The sequence below is a fragment of the Oratosquilla oratoria genome, chromosome 12 (genome assembly GCF_046742065.1).
Source record: "Oratosquilla oratoria isolate Oo_2021 chromosome 12, ASM4674206v1, whole genome shotgun sequence".
NCBI lineage: Eukaryota > Metazoa > Arthropoda > Malacostraca > Stomatopoda > Squillidae > Oratosquilla > Oratosquilla oratoria.
Genome location: NC_134788.1, coordinates 58,276,860 through 58,304,446, shown reverse-complemented (window position 1 = coordinate 58,304,446; position 27,587 = coordinate 58,276,860). Strand labels below are relative to the sequence as shown.

The window sequence follows — 27,587 nt, the reverse complement described above, 5'->3', positions numbered from 1 at the left end:
CACCCTGTGCACAGTGTGGAAGCCATTGGCTACCTGACATTGACTGGACTGGACAGATGACAACATGAAGTCTTGATGCTATGCTTACAGCTTCGTTTTGTAGTATATTTGCTTTTAGCAGGGTTTTCTGTTATTGATCTCTGCCAAGAAAAATATATATTACATTTACAAAATTAATAATTAATATTCTAATGCTATATCACATAGGTGTGCACTTTAAAAAAAAATTCTTTATTTTCCTAATATGCATACAGATTTTTTTTAAGGTATCCATTTCAATAAGTCTTAAGAAGTGCTCTCTTAAGCAATATAGCAATAAAAAATATGATATTAAGGGATTTTTTTTTAGACAAGCCCACCGGCTGCGCCGGCCCAGCTACGCCGGGGGCCTTGGCCTGCGGCGCTGCGCCTTAGGCGCGGGCGCTACGCGCCCTGGGCTACGCCCCTTTTTTGGAAAATAAAGAGTTCTTCTTCGAGTTCTTCGAGTTCTTTTTCGAGTTCTTCTTCGAGTTCTCCTTCTTCTTCGAGTTCTTCTCTTTCGAGTTCTTCTCTTTCGAGTTCTTCTCTTTCGAGTTCTTCGAGTTCTTCTTTTTCGAGTTCTTCGAAGTCTTCTTTTTCGAGTTCTTCGAGTTCTTCTTTTTCGAGTTCTTCGAGTTCTTCTTCTTCGAGTTTTTCGATTTCTTCTTCGAGTTCTTCAAGTTCTTCTTCCTCTTCTTCGAGTTCTTCTACTTCTTCTTCGAGTTCTTCCTTTTCTTCTTCTTCGATTTCTTCGAGTTCTTCTTCTTCGAGTTCTTCTTCTTCACCGTAGTTGGCGGTGTAACCGATTTACCACCAAACGCGAAGGTGTGACCGAATTACCACCGGACGGCGTAAGCAACCATTAAAAAATTTTATATTAGAAGTGAATACCTACACTGTAGCAAGAGAAAATTAAATCATGTTTTCGTAAATTTTAATACATCAATATAATAGACATTTTTCTTGGTGGGAAAAAAAAAATTGCTAAAAACAAATACACTTCTGAATGAAGCTGCAATGATAAGGTCGAGATGCCATGATGTCTGTCAAGTTCCATCAGTGTCAATTCTCCCATTCCAAGTGATGGCACCACTTCATATTTTTAAAACCGTACTACTGAGCTGAGCTTCATGCTTTTCTTCAAGCAGTGGAACTCTTCTATAGTCCACTGTCCAATCGGATGCCAAAACCAGCCATCAACATCCCTGACGATGGTGACAACCCTGATAACCTCTAGACTTACTGGTGCCACATTACTAAATGGAGGTTAACTCATTCAACTCCGATGACAAGATGTCTTGTCATTTGGTCAAATAAAACAAAAAATCATAATAAAACAACAAAATGTTTGATGATCAAACAGCACCAGAAAAATATGACGTCATATTTTTCTGGTGCTGTTTGATCATCAAACATTTTGTTGTTTTATTATGATTTTTTGTTTTATTTGACCAAATGACAAGACATCTTGTCATCGGAGTTGAATGGGTTAAGTAAGGTAGGCTAGATTAAACAAATTTATCATACTTTAATTTCTTCGACCTCCACATCTATCAAAATTATGACATCTAAGGCAGTCATTGCAGCTCTGTTCATTGGTATATTGCAACCTTTTCATCTTGATTTCCACCAAGAAAAATGTATACACTCAAACCTCGTTTATCCGGCCTTCACATATCTGAATTTCGGTTTATCCGGATGTTTTGAAGCAGCTGGGCAGCTAAATATTATTTTCAAAAATAATATCTAGCTGCCCGGAAAACTGAAAAAACCCCACGTACGCGAGGCAAACGATACCGAGTTACAGTAGTTTGAAATGTAAACACCAGATGGTGTGCGGCGGGGTATGCATTGTTTGTATATTGTTGTATTAGTTTCTTTGTTTTGTCCAAATGTTGTTCCAGCGATTGACTTAAGTGCGTTAAGTCTAGGTGTGCATTTGTTTTTTATGTTTGTGATGTGTTGTTTGAAAGACATGGATGTATCGTATGTTACACCTAGAATTTTCGGTGTGTTTGTGTGTGGTATTAGAGTGTTGTTGATGTAGAAATGAGGTATGTATTTGTGTTCTTTTGTCCAATTGGTGAGAAGTGTTGCTGTAGATTTGGTTGGAGCTATTTTGAGTCTGTTTGTGATGAACCATGTGTTGAATGTATCAAGGTATGGCTGGATTATTTCTGCAGCTTTGTCTGTGTTATGATGTGTGCATGTGATTGTTATGTCGTCTGTGTAGGAAGAGATTTGTATTTCTGAGGTGTCTGGTGTGGGTAAGTCATGCATGTATAGATTAAAGAGCATGGGGGATAGAACAGAGCCCTGTGGTACTCCATTTTTAATGTTTCTGATGTGCGATGATTGGCCATTATATGACACGTAAGCATTCCTACCTGCCAGATAATTGGCCAGCCATCTTTTGGTGTTATTGTGCATGTCTGTGTTATATATATTATTTGTTAGGTTGTGGCAGGGGATAGCATCAAAAGCTTTACTAATGTCTAATGTTATAAGAAGTGTTCTGTGGTGGGGCCTATCTGAATTGATGCCATCTAAAATTCTTTGTGTGAGGTTTATCAGAGGAGTGTTTGTGGAGTGTAGTGGCCTAAAACCGTGTTGTGAGTCAGCAAGAGGAATATGTGGTGTGACAAGTTTAAGTATTAGGTGTTCAATGATTTTAGAGGGAGTGCAGAGAAGTGTGGTTGGGCGGTGCAATGTTGGGATTGTTGGGTCTTTGTTCAGTTTTGGAATGGTGATAATTTTACCATGCTTCCAGATGTCAGGTACTGTATAGTGTTGTGTGAATAGCTGTAGTTTGCAATGTTTGTGAGTGTGTGTATACCTTGTGGTCCAATGTGTTTTAGGTGGATGTTACTTATGATATCAGGGCCACAGGCAGATGAGTGCTTGAGATTATGTATTATGTGTTTTGTCTGACTGTCTATAAAGGGTGTATAGTCTGAGTCTGTGGGAAAGTCTTTCTTACGTCAAATAGTGCATTGGTCGTCAGGGTGAGAAGTGAGATGGCTTGTCTGTGCAAAATGATTTATGAGTATGTTTGCTTGTTGTCTGTTTGAGGGTAGATTGTCTGTTGTTGTGATTATTGCTGCGTGAGAGCGTGTTGTGTTACTGTTGGATAGTGTAATGCTGTTGAGTGTTTTGTATAATTTGCTGGTGTTTGTTTTGTGATCAAGTGTATTGATAAAGTTTTGCCAATTTTGTGTTTTTTGTTTGTGTATTTCATTGGCAATCACAGTGTTTAGTGTTTGTATTTGGTCTGCTATATTTTGAGGGATAGGTGTGGGGGTATTGTGTTTAAGTGTGTCTCTAGTCTGATGAGGCCTTGAATTTCTGGTGCGAAGTTGGGGTTGTGTGATTTACTGTTGCCTCTAGGGATGTATCTCTTGTCTGCGTTTTGTATGATTGTATCAAAAGTGTGCACAGCATTGTTTATGTTTGTGATTGATGTACTGTTAAGTGTTTCAAAATGTTGTTCTGTCTCTTCAGTAAAAGCTTCCCAGTTAGCTCTCTTGTAATTGGTGTATGTGTGTCTGTGGCTAACTGGGGTGCATCTTGTTTTGGTGGTGATGATGATTGGAAGGTGGTCAGAACCAAGGGTTCCAACCACTCTCCATGATGTTGTTGGGGTTAGGCAGGGGGAGCAAAAGGTGATATCAGGAGAGGAGGGGGTGTATGGGGTTTGGTGTGGGATATGTGTATGATTATGTGTTGTTCATGATAGTCAGTGAGTCAAACTGAGTCTGTATATCAAGCCCTCTGTCTGTGTCAGGGTTTCCGACATACCAGGCAGACGACTTGGCGTTGAAGTCTCCACCCATGATCAGGTTGGGGATTGAGGCTAGTTGGCTAAATTGAGGCCTGAAGGTGTTTGGAACTGTGGGGGATGATTGGGGGGGAATGTACATGTTAACTATTGTCAGTGTTGATTTCTTGCCTGTGCAGATTCAAATGGATTGGATTTCTGTTGTGTTATCTGTGGTAGGGAGGAGAATTTTGGTTGTGGCACTTGTGTCCACAAAACAGATGGAGTGGTGGATCAGGGTAATGAGTCCACTGCCATTGCCGTCGGTCCGGTCTTGTCTAATGGTGGTGTAATTATGAAATGATGGTGTTTTGTGTGAGTGTCTTAGTTTTGTTTCTTGTATAATTGCAATGTGTATTTTGTGTTGTTTAAGAAAGTGTTCGAGTTCATGTTTTTTCGTGTTAATACCGTCAATGTTGTGTTGTAATATGTTGATGATGTGTGTTCTGTATGTGTTGTATGTTGCCATTTGGGGTTGAGATTGGGGTGTTAATGGGGAAGGTATAGGATCTGGGTTTAAAGGGGGGGAAAGGAGAGAATGGGGACAAAGGAAGGGGAGTACTGATTGGGGATAAGGGCAAAGGGAAATTGGGAGTGGGTAAGGGTGCTGGCTGTAGTTGGGGAGGTGGGAGTGGGGTTACTGGAGGGCAGGTAGAACATGTCCAAGTGTTTGTGTATTGGTTTGTGTCAGCAAGTGTTGTACAAGTGAGGTGGGCCCAGTTTTTGCACAAATTGCACTGAACTGAGCCCTTTGTCTGTCTGCTCGAGGTAATGGGTTTAGAGCATGTTGGGCATGTGTATTTTGTGGTGGGCCCAGGATTGCTCTCTGCATCTCCGGCTAAAAGTCGAAGAAGAGGGGTGATCACCGGGAAATCACCCCTCGGTGCAGAAGAAATGTAACATGGCATGTTGAGAAAAAGGATTGTGGTACTCCCCAAGGCAGTCGTAGCTCCTCTTGGGGATCGGTGCCACATGCATAGAGCCAGTGGCCAGGGCTGGTTGCCGCCGTTTGGCCCCCAACTCTTGGGGTTGAGGGGTGGTCCCACGACGTAGACGCTGTGGCTCCAGGAAGTTGATGACTGAGTTTGGGAGAGTGTGTGATAGAAGAAAGCTGAAGATAGATGTGGGTAAAAGTAAGGTGATGAGATGTTTAAGGGGTGAAAGTGGCAGCAGACTGGAAGTGAGCATTAAGGGAGAGCGACTGCAGGAAGTGGATAGTTTTAGATACTTGGGTGAGAATGTGGCAGGAAAAGGTGGAGTGGAGGTGGAGGTAGAATGTAGATTGAGAGAAGCGAGTAAATGCCTTGGTGGATTAAAGAGTGTAATGAGGAATAGACATTTGGGAATGGATGCTAAGAGGAGACTGTATGAAGGAGTGATTGTGCCAACAGTATTGTATGGGGCAGAAACATGGAACATAAGAAAGGAAGAGAGAAGGAGTTTGAATGTGTTTGAGATGAGATGTCTGAGAAGTATGATGGGGGTTGCTAGGCTAGATACAGTGAGAAATGAGGAGGTGAGGAGGAGATCAGGGGTGGAAAGGGAGTTGGGAGATAGGATTGATGAAAGAGTATTAGGATGGTTTGGACACATGGAAAGAGTGAGTGAAGAAAGACTAGTAAAAGAAGTATGGAAGGCAGATGTGGAGGGAGTGAACATGAGGGGACGTCCAAGGATGAGATGGATGGATGGGGTGAAGAGGGCTTTGGGGAAGAGGAGAATGTCTGTTGAGGAAGGACAGGAGAGGACTGAAGACAGGGGTAAATGGAGAATGGTTGTATATGGATGATGTTGTGATGCATGAGGAGGAATGGGTGGGGGGATGGGGGGTGAGGTAGTATGTGTGAGCAAAATTTGACGCAGCCCGAAGGGATTTCTCCCCGTCTTCTCCTTTTATGCAATGGGGGGACGGAGAGGGGGGGTCGCCGATTTAATGAAGTGGCCATGCTGTAGATGTGCTGTGTCTTGCGACACTGCTTCGGACCCAGGGCAGTGGACAAGGTGCAGGGATGACCCATCATCCAGGAGGTGCTAAGATAAGAGGGAGGGTGGAGGGGCGTGGAGTGTATTCAGGGATGGAATGGGTGGAAATGATTTTATGCCTTTTCCTTTTTGGCTACCTCCCTTGTAAGGGGGAAAAAGCCTTGGTATATGTATGTATGTTTGTAAAAATCGATATCACATTGATGTATTTTAATTTGCAAAATTGATATCTTAATTTTTTTTCATATATATCATTTAGGTATGCACTTTTGAAGTAATATATCAGTTTATTTTCTATGAAATTTATTCTTGAAAAAATCCAGGTCAGTAATTAATGTTTATGGCAAAATTCAGACAATTTGTATGAAAACCATTTGGGTTTTTAGTAATCTGTGGTATGTGTATGCCCTGCACATGAGCATATAATTTTTTGAGGTCTTTGTCTTAGTCTGGAGAAAAAGAGTTACCCCTGTGGTGCTATGCTCTTACCTTCCCCAACAGACCAAGTGCATAGGGCAAAGGTGGTGGCACCTACGTGCCTCCTGGGATAGCCTCCTCACCATCAACCAAGGTCTGGTCTCATACTCATCTATATGTATACCAAGAGCTTTTTTCCCCCTTATAAGAGAGGTAGCCAAGTCAAAGGCACGTACCTACTCCCACCTATTCCACTCCCCTCCACCACCCTTTCCTCCCTCTCATCTTAGCTCCTTTTGGATGACGGGTCATCCCCCCTGTATCCCACCCACTACCCTGGGTCAGAAGCAAGGAAGCAAGACAGTACATCCACAGCAAGGCTGCTTCACTTAACCCATTCAACTCCGATGACAAGATGTCTTGTCATTTGGTCAAATAAAACAAAAAATCATAATAAAACAACAAAATGTTTGATGATCAAACAGCACCAGAAAAATATGACGTCATCAGTCCTCCTCCTCGAGGAGGAGGACTGATGACGTCATATTTTTCTGGTGCTGTTTGATCATCAAACATTTTGTTGTTTTATTATGATTTTTTGTTTTATTTGACCAAATGACAAGACATCTTGTCATCGGAGTTTAATGGGTTAATTGGTGACCCCCACCTCTCCGTCCCCTCATACAGAATAAGAGAAGGCAAGGAGAAATCCCTTCAGGCTGTGTCAAAATATGATTCACACATAAGCACCACATCCCCTGCCCCTCCCTTCTTAGCATAACAGTATCATCTATACACAGCCACTCTCCACTCCTCCTCCTCCTCGGTCATCCCCTCAAATTCATTCCCTCCACCTCTGCCAACCTTACTTCTTTTACTAATCTTTCTTTACTCATTCTTTCTGTGTCAAAACCACCACCAATACTCTTTCATCAACCCTATCTGCCATCTCCTTTTCCATTCCTGTTCTCCTCTTCACCTCCTCATTTCTCACTCTATCCAACCTAGCAACCCCTACCATACTTTTTTAGACATTTCATCTCAAACACGTTCAGACTTTTCCTTTCATTCTCTCTCAAATTCCGAGTCTCTGCCCCATACAAAACTGTCGGCACAATCATCCCTTCATACAATCTCCTCTTTGCACCCATTCCCAGATGCCTATTTCTTGAAACACGTTTTAATCTCCCAAGGCATTTACTTACCTCTCTCAGTCTAACATTTACCTCCACCTCCACACCTCCCTTTCCTGCCCCAAGTGATCCCAGATGCCTGAAGCTATCCACTTCCCCAGCTTCTCTTCTTACTTCCAATTCACTGCCATCCTCTCCCCTTGTACATCTTATCACCTTGCTTTTACCCACATTTACCTTCAACTTTCTCATACTGCATACCTTTCCAAACTCCATCACTAACTCTCTTAACCCCTTTGATACCGACCCGTCAACCTTACATAAACAAATGTTTTAAACCGTCCCACGAATGGCTGGAGCCTTATGCTTGTAAACACAGACGCTTGCCACCACGTGGGTAGAAATAACCCAGAAACCGAGGCCTTGAGAGCCCTCAACACACACAGCTTACAACTGTGACATGTGCGTGTCACGGGGAGCACACTCAGTTCCTGGCGGGTGCACTCAGTCGTGACACGCAGGTGTCACAAAACACACATCCGGTACTCAAGGGGAACCATTTTGGTATGATGATGCCTATATAGGCGTTATGATGTGCAAGTGGTACACAAAGATGCTGGCATTGGCGTCTTGATTATATGAATTTTTTATAGTCATACACGAGTTACCTCCGGATTCTGTGAACTGGTTTGATCGCGTTTTATGTGTTTATTATTACCCAGAGTAAAAGAGAATGAGTAATACAGCAGTGACTTTGTTTTATAATGTGAATAGTGTGATGCATTGTACATATGACAGCCAATGTTGCACATGAAAATTTGATTCATACTGAAGTGGTTAATCCCCTTCTGACCCTGCCACAAGCACAGTCGTCAGCAAACAGCAACTGGCTCACCTCCCACTTGTCTCCATTTTCTTTAACCATATCCAGTTCCCTGCCCATTTCCCTCACCTCTACCTCCAGCACCACCCCAGCCATGTACACATTGAACAGCCATGGGGACATGACACATCCCTGACGCAGCCCCATCTCTATCTCAAACTACTCGCTCTTTCCTTTTACCATTCTGACATGGGCTCAACTGTTGTAAACTTGATTGCCCTTAGCCACTTCAATATGGGTAAAATTCTCGCGTACAGCTTTGGCTGCCATATGTATGATTCATCACCCTCCTTGCAATATAGAATATAAAGTCACTGCTTTATTACTCATTCGCTTTTACTCTTGAGTAATAATGATAATAAAAAAAAAATGTGATCAAGTCAGTTCACAGAATCTGGGAGTAACTCATGTACAACTACAAAAAAAAAAAAAAAAAAAAAGATACAATTGAGACACCAACACTGGCACCCTCATGTACCCACTCATGCCTCATGACACCTACATAGGCATCATCATACCAAAGTGGTTAACCTCGTCAATACAAGTCAAATATTTGCCTGCGCATCAAGTTGCTTGGTGTATGATGATACATCATAATACACACATTACAAAATATAATATTACTACTGTTATACTTTTTTAGTGGGGGGAAAAAAAGTATAACAGATGCTCAGATGAGAGGGAGGGTGGGAGGGGTGTGGAGTGTATATGGGGATGAAATGGGTGGGGGTGTTTTTGTGCCTTTCCCTTTTTGGCTACCTCCCTTGAAAGGGGGAAAAAGCCTTGGTATATGTATGTATGTATGTACTGTTATACTTGTTTTCTTTTACCCTGAAAATATAATGTCACAGAAAATGTGATCCTTTCACAGTATATGGGGGCCATTCAACTACAAAATAAATATAATCAGGAAGCCAATGCAGGGATCCTTGTATAACCTACTCGTGGCTCATGACGCATGCATAGTCATCATTGTATTCAAGTGGTTAACAGCTTTCCCCAAACCCATATATCTGCAGTACCTCCCACAGTGCCTTCCTGTTTACCCTGTCATAAGCCTTTTCTAAATCCATAAAGGCCCAAAAATCCTTACCTTTTCCTAAAGCTTTCTCACATATCTACGAAACCATAAAAATCTGATCCATGCAACCCCTACTGTTCCTAAACCCACAATGTGTCAAGGGAGGTTAGAGTGCCAGAGGACTGAAGGAATGCCTGTTTAGTTCCACTTTGCAAGAGAAAAGGGGACAAAGGTGAATGCAGTAGTTTCAGGGGGATCAGTTTGTTGGTTGTAGTATGGGAGGGTTTTAATTGAGAATATTAGAAGAGTAACAGAGGAAGTAATTGGTGGTCTTGTACCTATCAGTTTAATCTCACTTAGCCTATCTCGACGGTTCTTTATTATTTCTGTATCTGATATTTTCTTTTACCCATTGAGTCATTGTGTATTCAATGGTCATGTCTAGTAGTATGTTTCCTCAAAGGTTTTCACCTTTCACTGTCATCTCCTCCCAACATATTTATATTTAAGGTCATCCATAATTACTAAGTTTCCTCCTTTCAGTATTTCATTTAATATATGCCTTGTGTCTTCCAACATTTTGGAATGGTCACTCTCTTTCCAAGAATATGTATTTGGGGGCACATATATCAAAAAAAGAATTCTATTATCATGTCACTAGTTTCAACTTTTATCATTTCGATTCAACATTATTATTTCCTTCTGTAATCTTTGTCACATTTAAGCCTTTATTAGTCAAAAACATGAATCCTCCACCCTGTTTCTTCTCTCTATTTTTAATCCAGTGATTATATAAACCTTGTCCAACAATATTTGGTGGTAGTGGACCCCTTAATTTTGTCTCCACAATTCCCATTATATCTGGTTTCTCTTCTGCCAGATAATCTTTTAATTTGATCCTGAAATCATGCCATCTATGTTGGTATATGTTACTTTTATTTTATAAAAAAAAAAATTCTCCTTTTCTATTTCCTGTGTTTCCTTTTTTTTTTTTTTTTTTTTATACAATTTTCTCAACTTGAAGTCCAGCACTCTCTCTCTCTCAAAAAAAAAAAATCTTTTCAGTCTCATTTTTTTTTTTTTTTATTAGCTTAATGTTTTAGTTCCTTTTCTCTTCTTTCCTCCATGCTCATTTCCTTTTTTATCCATATATTTTTGTAATTTTCACTTTTTGCCAACTTTACTGTTTTTGTTATTACATCTTCCACTATCATTTGAGATCTTAGTTTAATTTATAAGGGTTTATTTTTTCTTAAGAGTATAGTCCTATTCTATGCACTTCCTCTGTTTCTTATTCCATTATTTCATTAGCCACTTTTCAGACCATTGCTGTAACTTATCTAGATGTTCTTGAATATCTAATTGGTTTAAGTGATCATTTGCCATTCTGCACAGTTTTGTATCATCAGCAAATTTGGAAACAGTAGATTTTAGTCCATGGTCTATATCATTTATGCTATGAATAGAAGTGGCCCAAGAACAGAACCCTGAAGAACTCCACTTGTAACATTTTTCCATCCAGAAGTTTTTCCATTTAAAACAACTCTCTGTTTTTGATCATTCAACCAATTACTAGTCAAACTTAATAGGTACCACTTATTCCATGTGAAGCTAATTTTGTAAGTAGTCTTTCATGGTGGACAGTATAAAAAGCTTTTGCAAAGTCTAGATATATTTAATCTATAATGTTTCTTTTGTCATAATTCGAGATGATTGTGTTGTAGAATTTAAATAAGTTAGTCACACAAGTATGTTTCCGTCTGAACCTGTGCTGGCTATCATTTATCAAATGGTTACTTTCTAAATGACGTTTGATAGCATCTCTGATGATAGTTTCCATTATTTTTCCTACGATTGAAGTCAAACTTATAGGCCTGTAGTTATTTGGTTTCTTTTTGTCACCTTTTTTTGAATATGGGAGTAATGTTAGCTAGCTTCCATTCTCTTGGGACATCTCTGGATATGATGGATTTCTTGAAAATAATTTCTAATGGGACAACAATCTCATTTTTAGATGGATAGACTTTATTTGGCAATGAATCAATGTACATGAAGTGCAAATAATGACAAGAACATATAGTTCGAAATAATAAATGCAAATTGCCGAGGATAACACAAAAAGCATGTACGCTTATTTCCATTGTGATCCTCATCAGGTTGTTAATCTACACTAAGTCACACGGACAACATACGTAGGGGGTTGAAGGGACCAGAGACACTCATGAGTAATACCAGTCAGTACACATATGATTTTTGGATTCCAACCATTAGGCCCTGGTGTTTTATTAACTTTGAGTTTCTCTATAAACCTTTTAATTTTTTCTTTTGTTATATTTACTGTAGTGAGTAAGTAGTGATTATGTTTTCTTGAGCATAATAATAATAATAATAATAATAATGTGATAATTGTAAAAATAATGAAATAGTGGTATTGTCCCAGAGGCTAGGTAGATATGTCTGTGGCTGAAGCTATTGTCTTGCATGATCAGACAGCCACTACAAGTGGCAATTACCAATAACTATAGAGATTAGACATAGATTCACATAGTTATGAGGAGGGTTTGGTAACATTTGTAACAAAATAGTAATAACTTGTTTGCAGGTGGTTGCTCACAAAGAAGATTACAGTCATGGAAGGCAGCAGCACCAACAACAAAAGTCTCTTGCTGGCATATCTACTGTGGTTGTGTGGAGGTTGGGTTGCCCTTCATCTCCTATACTTAAGAAGGGATAGGCATGCGTTTGTGTGGTGGTGCACTCTCGGTGGTTACCTGGGTGTGGGACTTATACGAGACCTCTTCCGACTCCCTCATTATGTGCGTGATGTCAACCAGCCAGATGACTACATAATGGATCTGGTGAAACAGATGCATAAACATAACAAGGTAAGGAGGTTGCAGGAACTAATGGCCTAGTTGTAGATCATTTGATGGTTTTTGTTACTTGTTACTTTCATGTCTGTAGCCAGTTAGTGGCAGAGACCTTGTTTGGTGTTTGTTCAACACCAGTTGCCATCTTGGAGAAATATAAAACCACAGCTTCTGTGTAAACTATCAGGTCCTAAAGTGTTGGATGACCGGAAGACACATTGCGAGTAATCTAAAGTAAGGCAGACTGGTGTGTAGAAGCATTCATCCTCTTGCTTGTAATTTTTAATCAGGGTTCCTCCTACAGTACTACCTCTCATTAACGGACTAAAAGGGGGGTATCGGTGTCTGTTGATGGGAATAATCCATCGATTTGGAGTGGTTTTTGGGTGATTGCATAATAGTGATTGCACAGCACTAAACAACAGCACCAAAAACACAGCGAAAACACCGCAAATGCAGCTAATTAACATCCCTTAATGAGAGGTAGTACTGTATATGTATCATCAAGCTAGTAATTTCACTCTCTTTGTGCACTGTAATGGACAAAGGATACCCCATAGAGTTGGATAAAATCATTGGTACATACATATACCAAAGGCTTTTTCTCCCTTACAAGCGAGGTAGCCAAAAAACAAAGGCATAAAAACCACTCCCACCCATTCCATCCCCACATACTCCCATCCACCCCCTTCCCTCCCTCATATCTTGGCTCCTCCTGGATGACAGGTCATCCCTGCATCTCGCCCACTGCCCCCCTGGGTAAGAACAAGAAAACTACTAATCCTGGTGCCCCAAGGGGTCTGTTGTTGTTGTTGTCATTCCCTAGACTGTCTGTCCGAGCAGTCCCATCCTGGAGCTGCAGCATCTACGTCGTTGGACCACCCCCCCAACCCCAAGAGTTGGGGGCCAAACGGCGGCAACCAGCCCTGGCCACTGGCTCAACGCAGGTGGCACCAATCCCCAAGAGGAGTCTGTTGAGGGTGTGGCTTACATTGTGAATCATTCTGCCAAACCAACCTGAGTACATGACCCTCTTTCTTGCTCTCTTATTTCCCATCCATGTAGGATGTATGGTATAATGAGTATCACTTTCTTGGATTAAGACAATGATTTTAATCAATTCTGTGACATGTGGCAGCATTTTCTCCCCATGTTGCCATGCCATGGTGTCACTGGGTGACAGGTGACACTGATGATCCGATAATTGGTGGTCAAATTGGCAAGATTATAATCCTTTTTTGACCATGAAAAGGTTTAGCCTAGATAAGCTTAGGGTAGGGGACTAAAGTATGGGCAGTTCATAATTCCAAGAGGGTAGTAGTATGATCTAAACAAACCAGTAGGCATGAAGAAGAAATGTCTACATAATTTGACTAGATTCCAATTAAAACCTGTTAACCCCTTCCATACGGTGCCGCACACGTAGGCGTCATGGACTTAGATCTCGGTGGCAGCAACCAATGCCAGCCGTACGACGTGTCGTAATAATACTCGCATCATAAAATATAGTCACCGCTTATATCGATCGTTCTCTCTTCACCTGTGAATTTTGATAACCATAGAAAATGCGATTACAAAAGAATTAGAAAGAATGTCATTATGGAGGGGCGACTACAATAAATATAATCAAGACGCCGATATGGCAGCCTCGCGAATACACTCGCTCCCCATGATGCCTACGTGTGCGGCACTGTATGGAAGGGGTTAATATTTACCTCTTCCATGTGGTGACGCCTACGTAGGCATCATGAGGAGCAAGTGGGTACACGAGGATGCTGACGTCGGCGTCTTGATTATATTTATTGTAGTCGTACCTGCATGACCCTCATACTCTGTAAACTGGCTCCATCATATTTTCTATGGTTATCAAAATTCATGGGTGAAAGAGAATGAGCGATAGAGCAGTGACTTTATTTTTTATAATGCGAGTATTATGACGCAACATCACACATCTGGCAGCATCAGCTGCCAGACGTGCGATGTGGCCCATAGTGAAGAGGTTAAGGAGAGCCACAAGCAAGAAATATTGAATACCTATGGCATGAGGATCTGCTCAGATTTGAATGAATTTTTCAAACAGCTAGAACAAAATTTGAAAAGTGTATAATCGTAACAAAGAGGTTGAATGAGATAGTCATGATGCATGTCATCCTAAATTTGTGCGAGGTGTGGGGAAGTGCAGACACGGTTTGGAATGCTCCTTTTTTAGAGACTTATAAAGGTATTTAGTGAGATTGAATGGTCATGATTAACTTTAACCCCTTCAATACGGGCCAAAATCTCGCAGGCAGCATTAGCTGCCAGACGTGCAATGTCACGTCATAATACTCGCATTATAAAAAATAAAGTTACCGCTGTATTGCTCGGTCTCTTTCACCCGTGAATTTTGATAACCATAGAAAATATGATGAAGCCAGTTTACAGAGTATGGGGGTCACACAGGTACAACTACAATATATATAATCAAGACGCCGACATTAGCATCCTCGCGTACCCACTAGCTCCTCATGATGCCTACGTAGGCGTCATCGTATCGAAGGGGTTAAGATATCACTGGACAATCATAGATAATAACTATTTAGAGAACTTTTGATAACATTCCGTTATTGTGAAAGATGAAAGTGTGTTACAATGCACTGCCTCTGTTTTGTGAAGTGATGATCCCCTCCTTCATAGAGTAAGGTAATTATAAACTAGAAAACATTAGCAAAACCAAAAGGAATATAAACTTAAAACTGCATTAGATGTAAGCATGGGTGATGTAATTGGGATTAATCCAACTGAAAAAGAAGAAAAATACTCAGAGGAAACTGAGAAGGAAATAAAGGTGACAGGCATATTCTTATCTGGGGTATCAAGACTCATGGCTGAGTGATGCAACATGTTGTGAAGTTTGCAAGGGATGATACCATAACAAAGAGGAATGCCCAAGAGCCTCATCTAAACATGAAAAGATAGTAGCAGAATATTAAAATATTTTGCATTTAAATGAAGTATGAGAAAGCCAATATGAATGAATGTCTTGGTCAGCTGTAGCAGAAAAACTTACTCTGCTTAGTGGATGAAACTCAAGCCTTGAAACAGACCATATTTTTTACATGTCACCACACAGAGGAAGCAGAACATATTTTATGTTGTCCAACACTCACAGTTCAAACAAAATTACAGCAAATTTTTTACATACAGAGGCTTTTTCTCCCTTACAGAAAACAAAGGCATAAAATCCACTCCCACCCATTCCATCCACACATACTCCACTCCCATTCACCCCCCTCCCTTCCTCTTATCTTAGCTCCCCCTGGATGACAGGTCATCCCTGCATCTTGCCCACTGCCCTGGATCAGAAGCATGCATCAAGACACAACACATCCACAGCAAGGCTGCTTCACTTAACTGGCAACCCCCATCTCTGTCCCCTCATGCAGAAAGAGAGAAGACGGGGAGAAATCTCTTTGGACTGTATCACATACTCCCTCACCCCCTCACCCCCTATCCCCCACCCCCTCTTTACCATGCATCACAGCATCATCCATACACAGCCATTCTCCATTCACCCCTGTCTTCTACCTTCCTTCCCCATCAGACATTCCCCTCTTTCCCAGTGCCCCTTTTACCCCATCCATCCATCTCATCCTTGGTCACTCCTTCATGTTCACTCCTTCCACCTCTGCCTTCCATACCTCTTTTTCTAATCTTTCTTCACTCATTCTTTCCATGTGTCCAAATCATCCCAATACTCTTTCATCAACCCTATCTCACAACTCCCTTTCCACCCCCATTCTCCTCCTCACCTCCTTCTTTCTCACTCTGTTCAGCCTAATAACACCTATCATACTTCTCAGGCACCTCATCTCTAATACATTCAAACTTCTCTCTTATGTGCCATGTTTCTGCCCCATATAGTGCTGTTGGGACAATCACTCTTTCATACAATCTCCTCTTAGCATCCATTCCCAAATGTCTCTTTCTCATTATACTTTTTAATCCCCAAGGTATTTACTTGCTTCTCTCAATCTACATTTTACCTCTGCCTCCACTCCTCCCTTCCCCACCACATTCGCATCCAAGTATTTAAACCTATCCACTTCCACTCTCCCTTAATACTTCCAGTTTGCTACCACATTCTTCCCCTGTACATCTCATCACCTTACTTTTACCCACATTTATCTTCAACTTCCTTCTTTCGCACACCTTCCCAAACTCTGTCACTAACTTCCTTAATCCCTGCTCTGATCCTGCCACAAGCAGTGTCCACAAACAACAACTGGATTATCTCCCATTTTTCTCTATTTTCTTTTACTATCTCCAATCCCCGATCCATTACCCTTGCATTTATCTCTTGCACCACCCCATCCATGTTTAAATTGAACAGCCAGGGCAACATAACACATCCCTGATAGAGTCGCACCTTTACCTCAAACCACTCACTCTCCATTTCTTATTGTAACACAGGCTCTACCACTCTTGTAAAAACTCTTGACTGCTCTTAACAGCTTTCCTCCTATCCCATGTATCTGTAATACCTCCCACAGTGCCTTCCTGTCTACCCTGTCATAAGCCTTTTCCAAATCCATAAAGGCCAAAAAAACATCCTTACCTTTTCCTAAAGCTTTCTCACAAAAGCCTTATCACAAAAATCTGATCTACGCAACTCCTACATGTCCTAAACCCACACTGTTCCTCACCATTACTCTCTCTGTTCCTCTTCTAATCCTCTAAATCAAAACCCTTCCATAAGCCTTCCCAACTACACTCAAACTGATCCCTCTGAAACTACTACACTCACACTTGTCCCCTTTTCTCTTGTAAAGTGGAACTATACAGGCACTCCTCCAGTCCTCCAGCACTCTACCTTCTTTTAAACAAACATTAAATAACCTCACCAGCCAGTCCACCATCAATGTATCTCCCTTTTTTTAAACATTCTGCATGACACCCAACCCACCTGCTCTCATTATCTTAACAAGTGCCTTCACTTCATCTCGTCTTGTTTCTCCTCCACTTTCCTCACTCATCACTGTCATTTTCTTAGCACTTCCCTCTGCAACAGCCTTTCCCTCCTTATCCTGCTTCACATTTAGCAACTTCCTAAAATACTATGCCCATCTTCCTCTTACTGCCATCTCTTCCATTACCATCTCTCCATCTGCACCTTTTACCTTTTCTTCTCTACTTGATTCGCCTCCTCTTCCTCTCTTGATTTCTTTCCAAAACATATATTTACTACTTTCAAAATTTTCTCTCATACTCGTACCCCCTTTCACATCTGCTCTCCTCTTTGCCTCCTTTATCTTATGCTTTACTTCTCTTTTCTTTGTACCTCTCATATAATTATCTCGTCCTATATTGTAACCAATTTATGAATGCTCACTTCTTCTCTTCTACAGTCTTCTTTGTTTCATCATCCCACTACTCACTATCCTTCCATTTCCTCCCATCCTCCTTGTTCCACACACCATGTGACTCCCTCCTTGAACCATCCCCATTCCTCCTCCACTCCTAGTTCTACTCTATCCTTCACTCCTTTCCACTTCGCTCTCCCTCAGTTTCTTCTTGTACTCCTCTTTTTCTTTCTCATTTAAGCAGTTTACTTTAAGCACCTCCCTACCTCCTGCCCTTTTCCTCTTTCTTCATCTATCCTCCACTCTCAACTTACTTCCACCAAGAAATTATCTAATACTCCCCCACTCTCTCCCCATAGAATGTGTACATCCAGAACTTTTCCTACTCTTCTTGTTACCACTATATAGTCCATTAATGCCCTATTTACCACCCCTCCATCTACCACCCTCTCCCATGTGTACTTATGCTTGACTTTCATCCTAAACACTGTATTTGCTATCATCAACTCTCTTTTTAGACACATCTCCACCATCAATTCTCCAATATAATTTTTTCCTCAAACTCCACACTTCCCAACCATTCTGTCTGTTGGTTCATTTCCTATCCTAGCATTAAGGTCTCCCAATAGCACTACATTGCCATTTCTTCCGAAACCTTGTATGTATTAATTTAACCTCTTCCCTCCAGGGCACATTGCACGTCTGGCAGCATTAGCTGCCCGACGTGCGATATTGCGTCATAATAATTGCAATGTAAAAAATAAAGTCGGTGCTCAATTGTCCATTCTCTTTCACCCGTGTATTTTGATAACCATAGAAAATTGATGAAGCCAGTTTAGAGAGAATGAAAATTACGTAGGTACGACTACAATAAATATAATCAAGATGGCAACTTCGGCATCAGCGAGTACCCACTTGCTCTTCATGCCGCCTACGTAGGCGGCACCATATGGAAGTGGTTAAATCTATCCAAAAGCCTCCCTTTCCTTGACACTCTTCTCACTACCAGGCCCATATGCTCTTACAAAAACCCACATCTCCCCAGTTTCACCTTCATCCACATTAACCTTGAAGAAACCTCCTACTCCACCACACATTTACCCATCTCTTCACTTACTAGTATAGCCACCCTTTCTCTCCCTCGTCTTCTCTTCAATCCTGACATCCTCCAAACTCAAACTCACCCATCCCTTCCAACTATTTTTCACTGAATGCCAACACATCCGTCTTTCTTTTCACAAACATACTGCCTATCTCTCCCCTTTTACTCTCATCCATACCACATCCATGCACATTGAAAGGCCCAAACCTTAGGGTTCTGGTTGAAAAACTCCTCCCAGACCCTCTTATGCCTTTGCCTTTTTTTTTTTTTTTTTTTTTTTTTTTTTTTTTTTTTTTTTTTTTTTTATAAAAATTTATTATTTGGTGGAATTTTTTTTTTTTTTTTTTTTTCTTTTTTTTCTTTTTTTGGAATATTCCATTTAGGTCAACAGGGAGAAGGATGCCTAGTCCTACCCCCATCCCATTTTTGTCGCCTTATACGACTCAAGTAGGAACACTTGGTGGTAGTACTCTTTTCCCCACCACAGGGTTTGGCGAAAAAAGAAAATGAATATTCAGAGAAGTGGTACAGGACAGTATCAGGAGGGGGAGGACAGCATAAAAGAGGGACAGTTGCAGTATAATGAAGTAGCATAATTTCTCTATGAGTACAGGTTTCCTTTATCACTGACAAAATGATGTGTGGCTCTGAGATGTAGGGGCGCCCCATATAAACCTTAAAGTATTAGCTGCATGATACTGAGCAGCATTTAACTCCACAACAACATGCAGCCAATGCCTTAGGCAGGTTAGGGTGTTGTTACTTGCATTGTTACAAGAGGATGGCAGTTTGAAACCTGCCACTGGCAAAGTTGAACCAAGGGCATGGTTGATTAGATTCCACTATGTACCGTAGAGTCTCCTGTAAGGGGTACTGTCCTAGCCTTCTGATAGGGGGAAGTTTGTGATGTTAAATCATATCATCCAATCCTGTAGCCATGGGAAGATACCTAGGGATTGTGAGTTTCTAGCAAGAGGGAAATGAAACTATAGACTGTTAAGTAATGTATATTTTGTGTGTATAATTATATGAGCTCCCTCAACAGAGCAATGTTAATGTCTTATGTACACTATTACCCCACCCATGTCCTATGGTGCTGGCTAGTACTCTTGGCCTTCCTCTGTATGGCTGCAGATTATAGAACCTTGTTTCCCCTGTTTGCAGCCTCCATTTAGTTTGTTTAGCAAGAGGGAAATTAAACTACAGACTGTTAAGTAATGTTTATTTTGTGTGTGTCTAATTATATGAGCTCCCTCAGCTGAGCAATGTTAATTTTCTTTGTATTTGCTACTGTGGATAAATGCTCTTCTTCCTACTGTCCAGTCTTAGGGTCTTATGTACACTATTACCCCACCCATGTCCTAAGGCGCTGGCTAGTAATCTTGGCCCTTCCTAAGTATGGCAGCAGATTATAGAATCTCGTTTCCCCTGTTTGCAGCCTCCATTTAGTTTGTTTCGGTTTGTGGGCATGGTACTGGTGGGCAACTCCTGGAGCTACTTGATAATGATAGCTGTACCCGAGGAGCCTATCATGGGTTTATCTCTTAAGCCCCTCATGCATCTTGCGCCACTCGGCGCTGCCCTAGGTATGTATAACTACAGATTAAGATAAAGTTCTCTTTGTTTTCTTTAGTGTTATCAATAATTTCCCTTGCCTTGGTGTACTATTAACCAAATCTCTTTTGACTTATGGCAGCGGTGTGGACCATCGGCAACATCGGGAGGGAGGAAGGGTCCTTCAGCTGGGCTCTCTTTGGTGCTTACTTGATATTGCCGTTGTCTTTCCTCATCCCTCCTCTTGAAACCTCCTGGAGTTCCTTCTTGTCCACTCTCTTGTTTTACTTCCGAGGCCGAAGGTGGAGACGAGCACCAAGCACCAAGACACACGCATGCAGGTAATGGGGTTTCAGAGTCCCTTCTGATGAGTCACAAGGATAATGGATATTTTTGTGCAGGAACTTATTTTGTGGGTATATTTGTCTTGAAAATATGCATGATGAGAACAATGAATTAAATTTGTTGTATCTATATTTGACATTTATAATTTGTGTGGACAATAATTCTACATATGCTAAACATATACCAAAGACCCTCTCCCCCATACAAGGGGATGACCATGGAAAAGGATTCCCAATGATACAAATGAAATGCTGCCATTGATAAACTGTAGAGGATATATGGTTGAATCATTGTGCTTATAACAAAATATGAGACTTATAAATGAACCATGTAAGAACATTAAACCTATCATCAATACAGATTTTGTTCTGGCTAACACTAGAGGATGATCTACAGTTGATGGAGGACAGACAATGAGTTTCTGTACATGGTGGTTCTGCAGTACAGGTGTTAAAGAATAACAGCTCCCAGCTATTCATTTGCAGATCCTTATCTCTCTCAGGAGATGCAGCACCAAGGAAATGGCACTCTCTTCAGACGAGGCTCACAATCTCTTCCTTGTTACCAATTGTCACTATTTTCCCACCTCTTCATGTAAAGAGAACTAGTAACCAGCAACTTATTACCTTTTCCTCTACACAGTGTAGACAATAGTCCAGCATTTCTTTCTGAAGGGATGTATGGAAAGCTCCAAGTACCATTACTATAGTCAAACCAATGTAAGGAGTCCTTTGGGGGCATGGCTTCATTGAATGCAGCAGTGACAAATCTAATCTATTAACTAATGCATTTTGAGTTTTAGAATATAAATATAATTGTATCGATTACTTAAATGTATACAATATACTTTATTTAAATAATATACTAATAATATATTTAAAACATCCTTTTACGTCAGTTCAAAAATAAGCTAGATAAGAATGTGGCGCCAGCGCGCTGGTGCCACATTCTTATCTAGCTTATTTTTGAACTGACGTAAAAGGATGTTTTAAATATATTATTAGTATATTATTTAAATAAAGTATATTGTATACATTTAAGTAATCGATGCAATTATATTTATATTCTAAAACTCAAAATGCATTAGTTAATAGATTAGATTTGTCACTGCTGCATTCAAGTGAGCCATGCCCCCAAAGGACTCCTTACGCTGGTTTGACTATAGCTGCTGTAAGGTTGCAAATTTCCTGTCAGATAACTGTAGGCTCATATAGTGGCTCAACAGAAGGACTGGCACAAAATGAATTGGAATCTGTAATGATATATGGAGATGATGTGTCCAGCCTGCTAGTGGTATCCCTGCCAATGGGGAAAGGAAGAGAACCCAAAGAAGAGTTCATCTTATTACTGAATTCATTGCTGCCCTCCTGCAAGTGGACACACCAGCCCCACCTCCACAAGGAGGTGCAGTCCTAAGGGGCTGGTGCCTAGTCTCTGGATTGGGCTTAGAAACTCACTGTTTTATTTCACCACTTCTTTCCAACTATTTCCCTCTCTTTCATTCCACTTTTTTTCACATGCTCTCAGTACCCTGGTGCCTGCCCTGCTGCACCATCTCTTAATAGCTAGAGACATAGGAACTTACCAAGGCCCATACACATGCCCAATATGTACAAAACCAATCAACTATTCTAACATATCCATCAAATGCAACGCAGGCCACTCATGGATCCACCTCTTATGTACTACACTTACCAGTGCAAGTCAGTACACAAAGAATTGGAACAGCAACCACTACACTTGTACACACACACACACACACCAGTACAAAAACATACACTAAATATACTACTGTCAATGAGTCAGTCCATTGCCCCAATTTTCTCATGGAGGAGACTTCTGGCTCCCATGTAACTGGCACTGTCCACCAGCTAAGCCCAACCCAGGGAAGGATTTTTTGTCGTCGTTTAGCATGTTTGCATTCAAGACACTATCCAGCTGTAAGATGGTACCAACACAGAATAAATCTGGTCATAGAATCAAGCTGCCTAAAATTCAACCACCACTCAGAAGACACATAACACCTCATCCTGCACTGCCCCACTTTAACAATCCCTGAATACACTACAGATGAAATCACAAACACATGTAATGGTTCCAGTTCCTACATGACAACATTATTTAAAAACAAAATAATTCCTCACCTTTCCTTTTGTGAAAAAGTGGAGAAGTAAATAGTAAAAATGGATAGAGATCTTGGGCTCGTTCTAGATACACTAACCCCTTAAGACTGCATCTTCAGATGGAGATGAAGGCATTGATGGGTTGTGAAGATGAGCAGCAAGACAATGATTCTCTGGAACATCTGTTTTGCAGGACCGTCATTCACAGTCACCCATCATTGGTCCCAGGAGCTTTTAAACCATAACTGCATGGAGAGTTTTATCCATGCTCAGTTGCCTATCACTAGCCAGAACAGGATCTTTATAGAATGGTTCTTGGAAGCTGAAGGAAACAACAAAATCTGTAAATTCAACATAGTGCTTTAATGGGATAATTGAAATTGAAGGGCATTTCAAAGTCACTCCCACAACAGAATGGAATCAGTTGAGGAACTGACTCCTCGTCCTCACACACCACTCCTTTCTCCATTCTTCCTCATGTTCCTCATCTTTATTCTTCTTATGCACCTCCTCTTCCAACACCACCTCTTGCTCCTTCTCTCCCTCCCCTCCCTTTTGCGTCCTCCCATTTCCCTCCTTTTTCACCTCCAACTCTACTCCCCCTTTCCCACTCTTTCCTCCTCACCATTTTCTCCCCTTCCTCCTCCTTTTTCCTCTACCTTTTCCATCTCTTCCTCTTTCTTGTTCTCTATTTCATTTTCCTTCCTCATTCTCCCTTGTTTCTTTTTCCTCTTCAGTCTCCTCCCCCCCTCCTCTTTCTCTTCCCTTCCTCCACTTCTTTACACCTTTGTGTACATTCCCTTTCCCTCCTCCATCCTTGCCTGTGCTCCTTCCAATCTCCTCCATCCTCTCTCTGTGCTCCTAGCCTCTCTTCCTTTCACACCTGATTCATATTTCCATGTGTCATTTTAACATTGAAGAGTAACAATTCACAATTCCTTGGTAGGCGGATTCTGAAGCTCTCTTGCTGCTGGCTGGTCTTCAGCAGTCTGTGGGTTTCCTTTTTCTACTTCAATGCTGAGGTGACAGATCGACAAGGGGAACGCATAAAGCTAAGAGATGCAGCCCGGAACTTCCTCAACTCTCCCATGTTTCTGGAGTTCAAGAACAATGTATGGCGTATATGGAATGACATCAGAGTTCATGGCCTCCATATTGCATATGCCAACTTTGTAGACATGTTGGATCCTTTAGGGGAAAAACATGCACTAAAGGTGTGTATTTGTGGTCATCTGTCTGGTAATATGTTTAGTAGTTACAATATGTGCCTATGAGTAGAACTATTTTGGCTAAAAGAATTGTTGGATGCTAGTAATATTTTTGTACTTTTCTTTTCTTTTCTTTTTTTCTTTCTATTTTCTTTTCTTTCTATCAGCTGGCAAATGTATGGTTTTGTCAGAATTTGGGGATTTAAGACTGTATTTCTAATTACCTAATTGTAATATACAGGAAAGGAGCAAGCAAACTGGTCCCCAACCTTTAGGAACCATACATGAATTTGAGTCTAGTTATGTTAGAAAATTAGAGAATAGGAGATGGGACCCAAAGAGCATTGCTCCTTTCCTGTATGCTACAATTAGGTAAACACACACACACACACACTCACATGCACACACACACACACACACACACACACACACACACACACACACACTTTCAACGAACGGACGGCTTGAAGAACGTTCTGAAGAAAAGTGCAGATTGTGGATCCCAACGCAAAGAGAAGTGCCTTTTTGTATTTGCAGGGTGGGGGAAATTGCTCGTGGGGTAGTGGGAAGGTGAGGAAAGAGGAGAGGGGGAGGGATTGCTGGGGAAATGGAAGGTAATGAGGAGGTGGAGGAAATGGCCCTGACGGGCCGCCGTAAGGTAGACAAACGACCCCAAGACGAGCTGGATGATGACGACATGTCTAATAGGAATGTGAAGATCAGAGGTATAGATAGGAGCAATATAGCAGAAAGTGATGAGAATATTTTCAAGGGATTTAAAGAGGGTGGGGGGGACACAACCCCCCCCCGGCTGACAAGACTAGAAGAGAAGGTCGATAAGGTGATCGAGGACTTGGAGAGTAGGTTAGGTCATATGAACACCATTTTACAAAGGGTTGAAAGATTGGAAGAACTGGAAAAGGCGAATAAAAACTTAACTGATGAAATAGAAGACCTAAAAAGACAGTTAAGAGAGGTAAAGGTGGAGAATGAGGAATTGAAGAAGAATAGTAAAGAAAACAGAGAAACGATAGCTAAAGAAAGTAAAAATTGGAAGAAAACCCAAGAAGGAAATAAGGTTTCATTCACTGACATAGTCAAACAGCAATTGAAAGAACATACTGAAGACTCAGTTATTAAAGTGATGAGACAAAAGGAGAATATAGTAAGGGATTTAGCAGACAAGAAGAAATGTATAATTATATTAGGAATGGAAGAGAAACACAACACAGATAGAACCACAAGAATCAAAGAGGAAAATGAAAAAGTAAGCCAATTACTAGAATCAGTTCAGGAAGATGAACCAGGAATTATGAAACAAATCGAAGAGAAATTTAGACTCGGAAAGTATAGCACAGACAAGACCAGACCAATTAAGATTAAATTCAAGTCACAAACAACGGCAGAGAATATCTTATCCAAAACAGGGAAACTAGCAACAAGTGAACAATACAAAAAGATATGGATAAAAAGAGAAATGAATAAAGAGGAAAGAGAGGAAGAAAAGCAGAAAAGACTGGAAGCTAAGGCAAAAAACGAGAACAGAACGGAGTCAGAGAAAGAGAGATTCTATTGGAGAGTAGTGAACATGAAACTAAGGAAGTTCGACATACAAAAGAAAAACATAAGGGAAACAGAGAACACAATGGAAGTGGCAGAAAACTAAGAGTGTCTTACACAAATATAGATGGATTAATAACAGGATTGAATGAGCTGAATGATTATTTGAAAGAAAAAGAACCGGACATAATGGGAATTGTAGAAACAAAATTAAAAGGCCCACTACCACCCAACAGTGTAGGACATGATGCATACAATTATTGGATTAGAAACAGAGAGAAAAAGCAAGGGGGTGGAGTTATGTTCCTGACTAAGAAGGATATAAACGTGAAAGGTGTCATATATGGAAAGAATACAGTAGAGATGATTATGATAGAAGTGGAAGACAGAGATAAGAAGAGCAGAAAATTTGTGATCAATTATGTGCCTCCGAAAACAGCCTCATGGGAGGAGAGTGAATATAAAAGTATGTTAGAGGACACAAAGATAGCATTAACTAAAATAATGGAAGACGGAGGAAGAATAGTTATGATGGGCGACTTTAATTGCAAAGAAATCTGCTGGGAAGAAATGACAGTAAAGAGTGGTGATGACTCATGGGGAAATGCTCTACTTGAGATGATTACTGACCATTCAATGACACAATGGATACAAGAAAACACTAGGTATAGAAATGAAGAAGAACCATCGAGGCTAGACTTAATAATTACATCTGAACCTAGAATAGTGGACAAGATTGAATATAAAACACCAATAGGTAAAAGTGACCACATATTGATTGAACTGGAACTTAATGAAGAAAAATATATGAAAAGAAATGAACAATATAGAAAAGGAAGAATGATGTATGAAAAAACAAACTTTGATAAAATAAGAGAATTCTTTCAACAAGAAAACTGGGAAGAAATATACAAAGAAGAAACATCAGTGGAAGAGAAATGGAATATTTTGACAAAAATTTACAAAAAAGGAGTGGAAAAGTATGTCCCAAGACAAAAACAAGAAAAAGAATATGTAAAATGCTGGTACAACAAAAGTTGTAGGGAGTTAAAAGACAAAAGAGACAAAGCCTGGACCAGATGGAAAAAAGACAAAGACCTGAAAAATGGAAAATATATACTGGTTATAGAAATGAATATGTACAAAAGTGCAGAGAGGAAAAAAGAAAATATGAAAAAGATGTTATAGAAAAGTGTAAAGATCAACCAAAACTATTCTACAGATTTGTAAACAATAAACTGAAAACCAAACAAGACTTGGAGAAATTAAGACAAGGAGGAGTTGAATACACTGAGGAAATGGAAATGGCAGAAATTATGAACAAACATTTTAAATCAGTGTTTACAAGGGAAAATATACAACCTGAAGAGATTGAGTGGAAAGAAAAAGTCCCCCCTATGGAAGAAATAGAAGTAACAAAGAATGAAATATTGACACACTTGAGTAATTTTGATGTCAGAAAATCGCATGGGCCAGATGAAATAGCAAACTGGATTCTGAAAGAATGCAGGAATGAACTGGCAGACAAAATACATAGCATAATAAGCAGTTCCTTAAAAGAAGGAAAAGTTCCAGAAGATTGGAAAAAAGCAAATATAGTACCTATATATAAAGGAGGAAATAAAGAAGAACCTACCAACTATAGACCAGTCTCTCTAACAAGTACAATAGCAAAAATATGTGAAAGAATTATCAAAAGTAGATGGGTAAAATACTTGGAAAAAAACAACGTACTAAATCCAAGACAATTTGGATTCAGACAAGGACGATCATGCGTCACCAATTTAATATGTTTCTATTCAAGGCTAATAGATATAATACAAGAAAGAGATGGATGGGCTGATTGTGCATTTCTAGACCTAAAAAAAGCTTTTGACAAAGTACCACATAAGAAGTTGCTTAAGAAATTAGAATATGAAGGAGGAATACAAGGTAAATTGCTAAATTGGATGGAAGACTTTTTGCAAGAAAGACAAATGAGAGTAGTGATAAGAGATCAGCACTCAAAATGGAATGAAGTAATAAGCGGTGTCCCGCAGGGAACAGTTCTGGCCCCAATAATGTTTGCTATATATATTAATGATATGGATGAAGGAATTGAAAGCTATATGAGCTTCTTTGCAGATGATGCAAAACTACTGAAAAGAGTGAAAACTGAAGAAGATTGTGAATCACTACAGAGAGATCTAAATAAAGTACAAGAATGGAGTA

The 27,587-nt window shown here is 40.4% G+C and overlaps 2 protein-coding genes across 4 annotated transcripts in view; one reads left to right on the top strand and one right to left on the bottom strand.

Moving 5' to 3' along the window:
* Positions 1-27,587, bottom strand: part of LOC143031844 (uncharacterized) — a 196,848-nt gene that overhangs the window by 90,876 nt on the left and 78,385 nt on the right. The window lies entirely within an intron of this gene.
* LOC143031845 (dnaJ homolog subfamily C member 22-like) overlaps positions 1-27,587 on the top strand; it is a 53,992-nt gene that overhangs the window by 1,566 nt on the left and 24,839 nt on the right. For all 3 annotated transcript variants that reach the window (XM_076196186.1, XM_076196184.1, XM_076196183.1), the window contains 4 exons: positions 11,875-12,157; positions 20,025-20,172; positions 20,283-20,481; positions 23,555-23,822. In XM_076196186.1, the coding sequence (XP_076052301.1) occupies positions 11,903-12,157; positions 20,025-20,172; positions 20,283-20,481; positions 23,555-23,822 (870 nt within the window). In that variant the 5' untranslated portion in view covers positions 11,875-11,902. The remainder of the gene's footprint in view (positions 1-11,874; positions 12,158-20,024; positions 20,173-20,282; positions 20,482-23,554; positions 23,823-27,587) is intronic.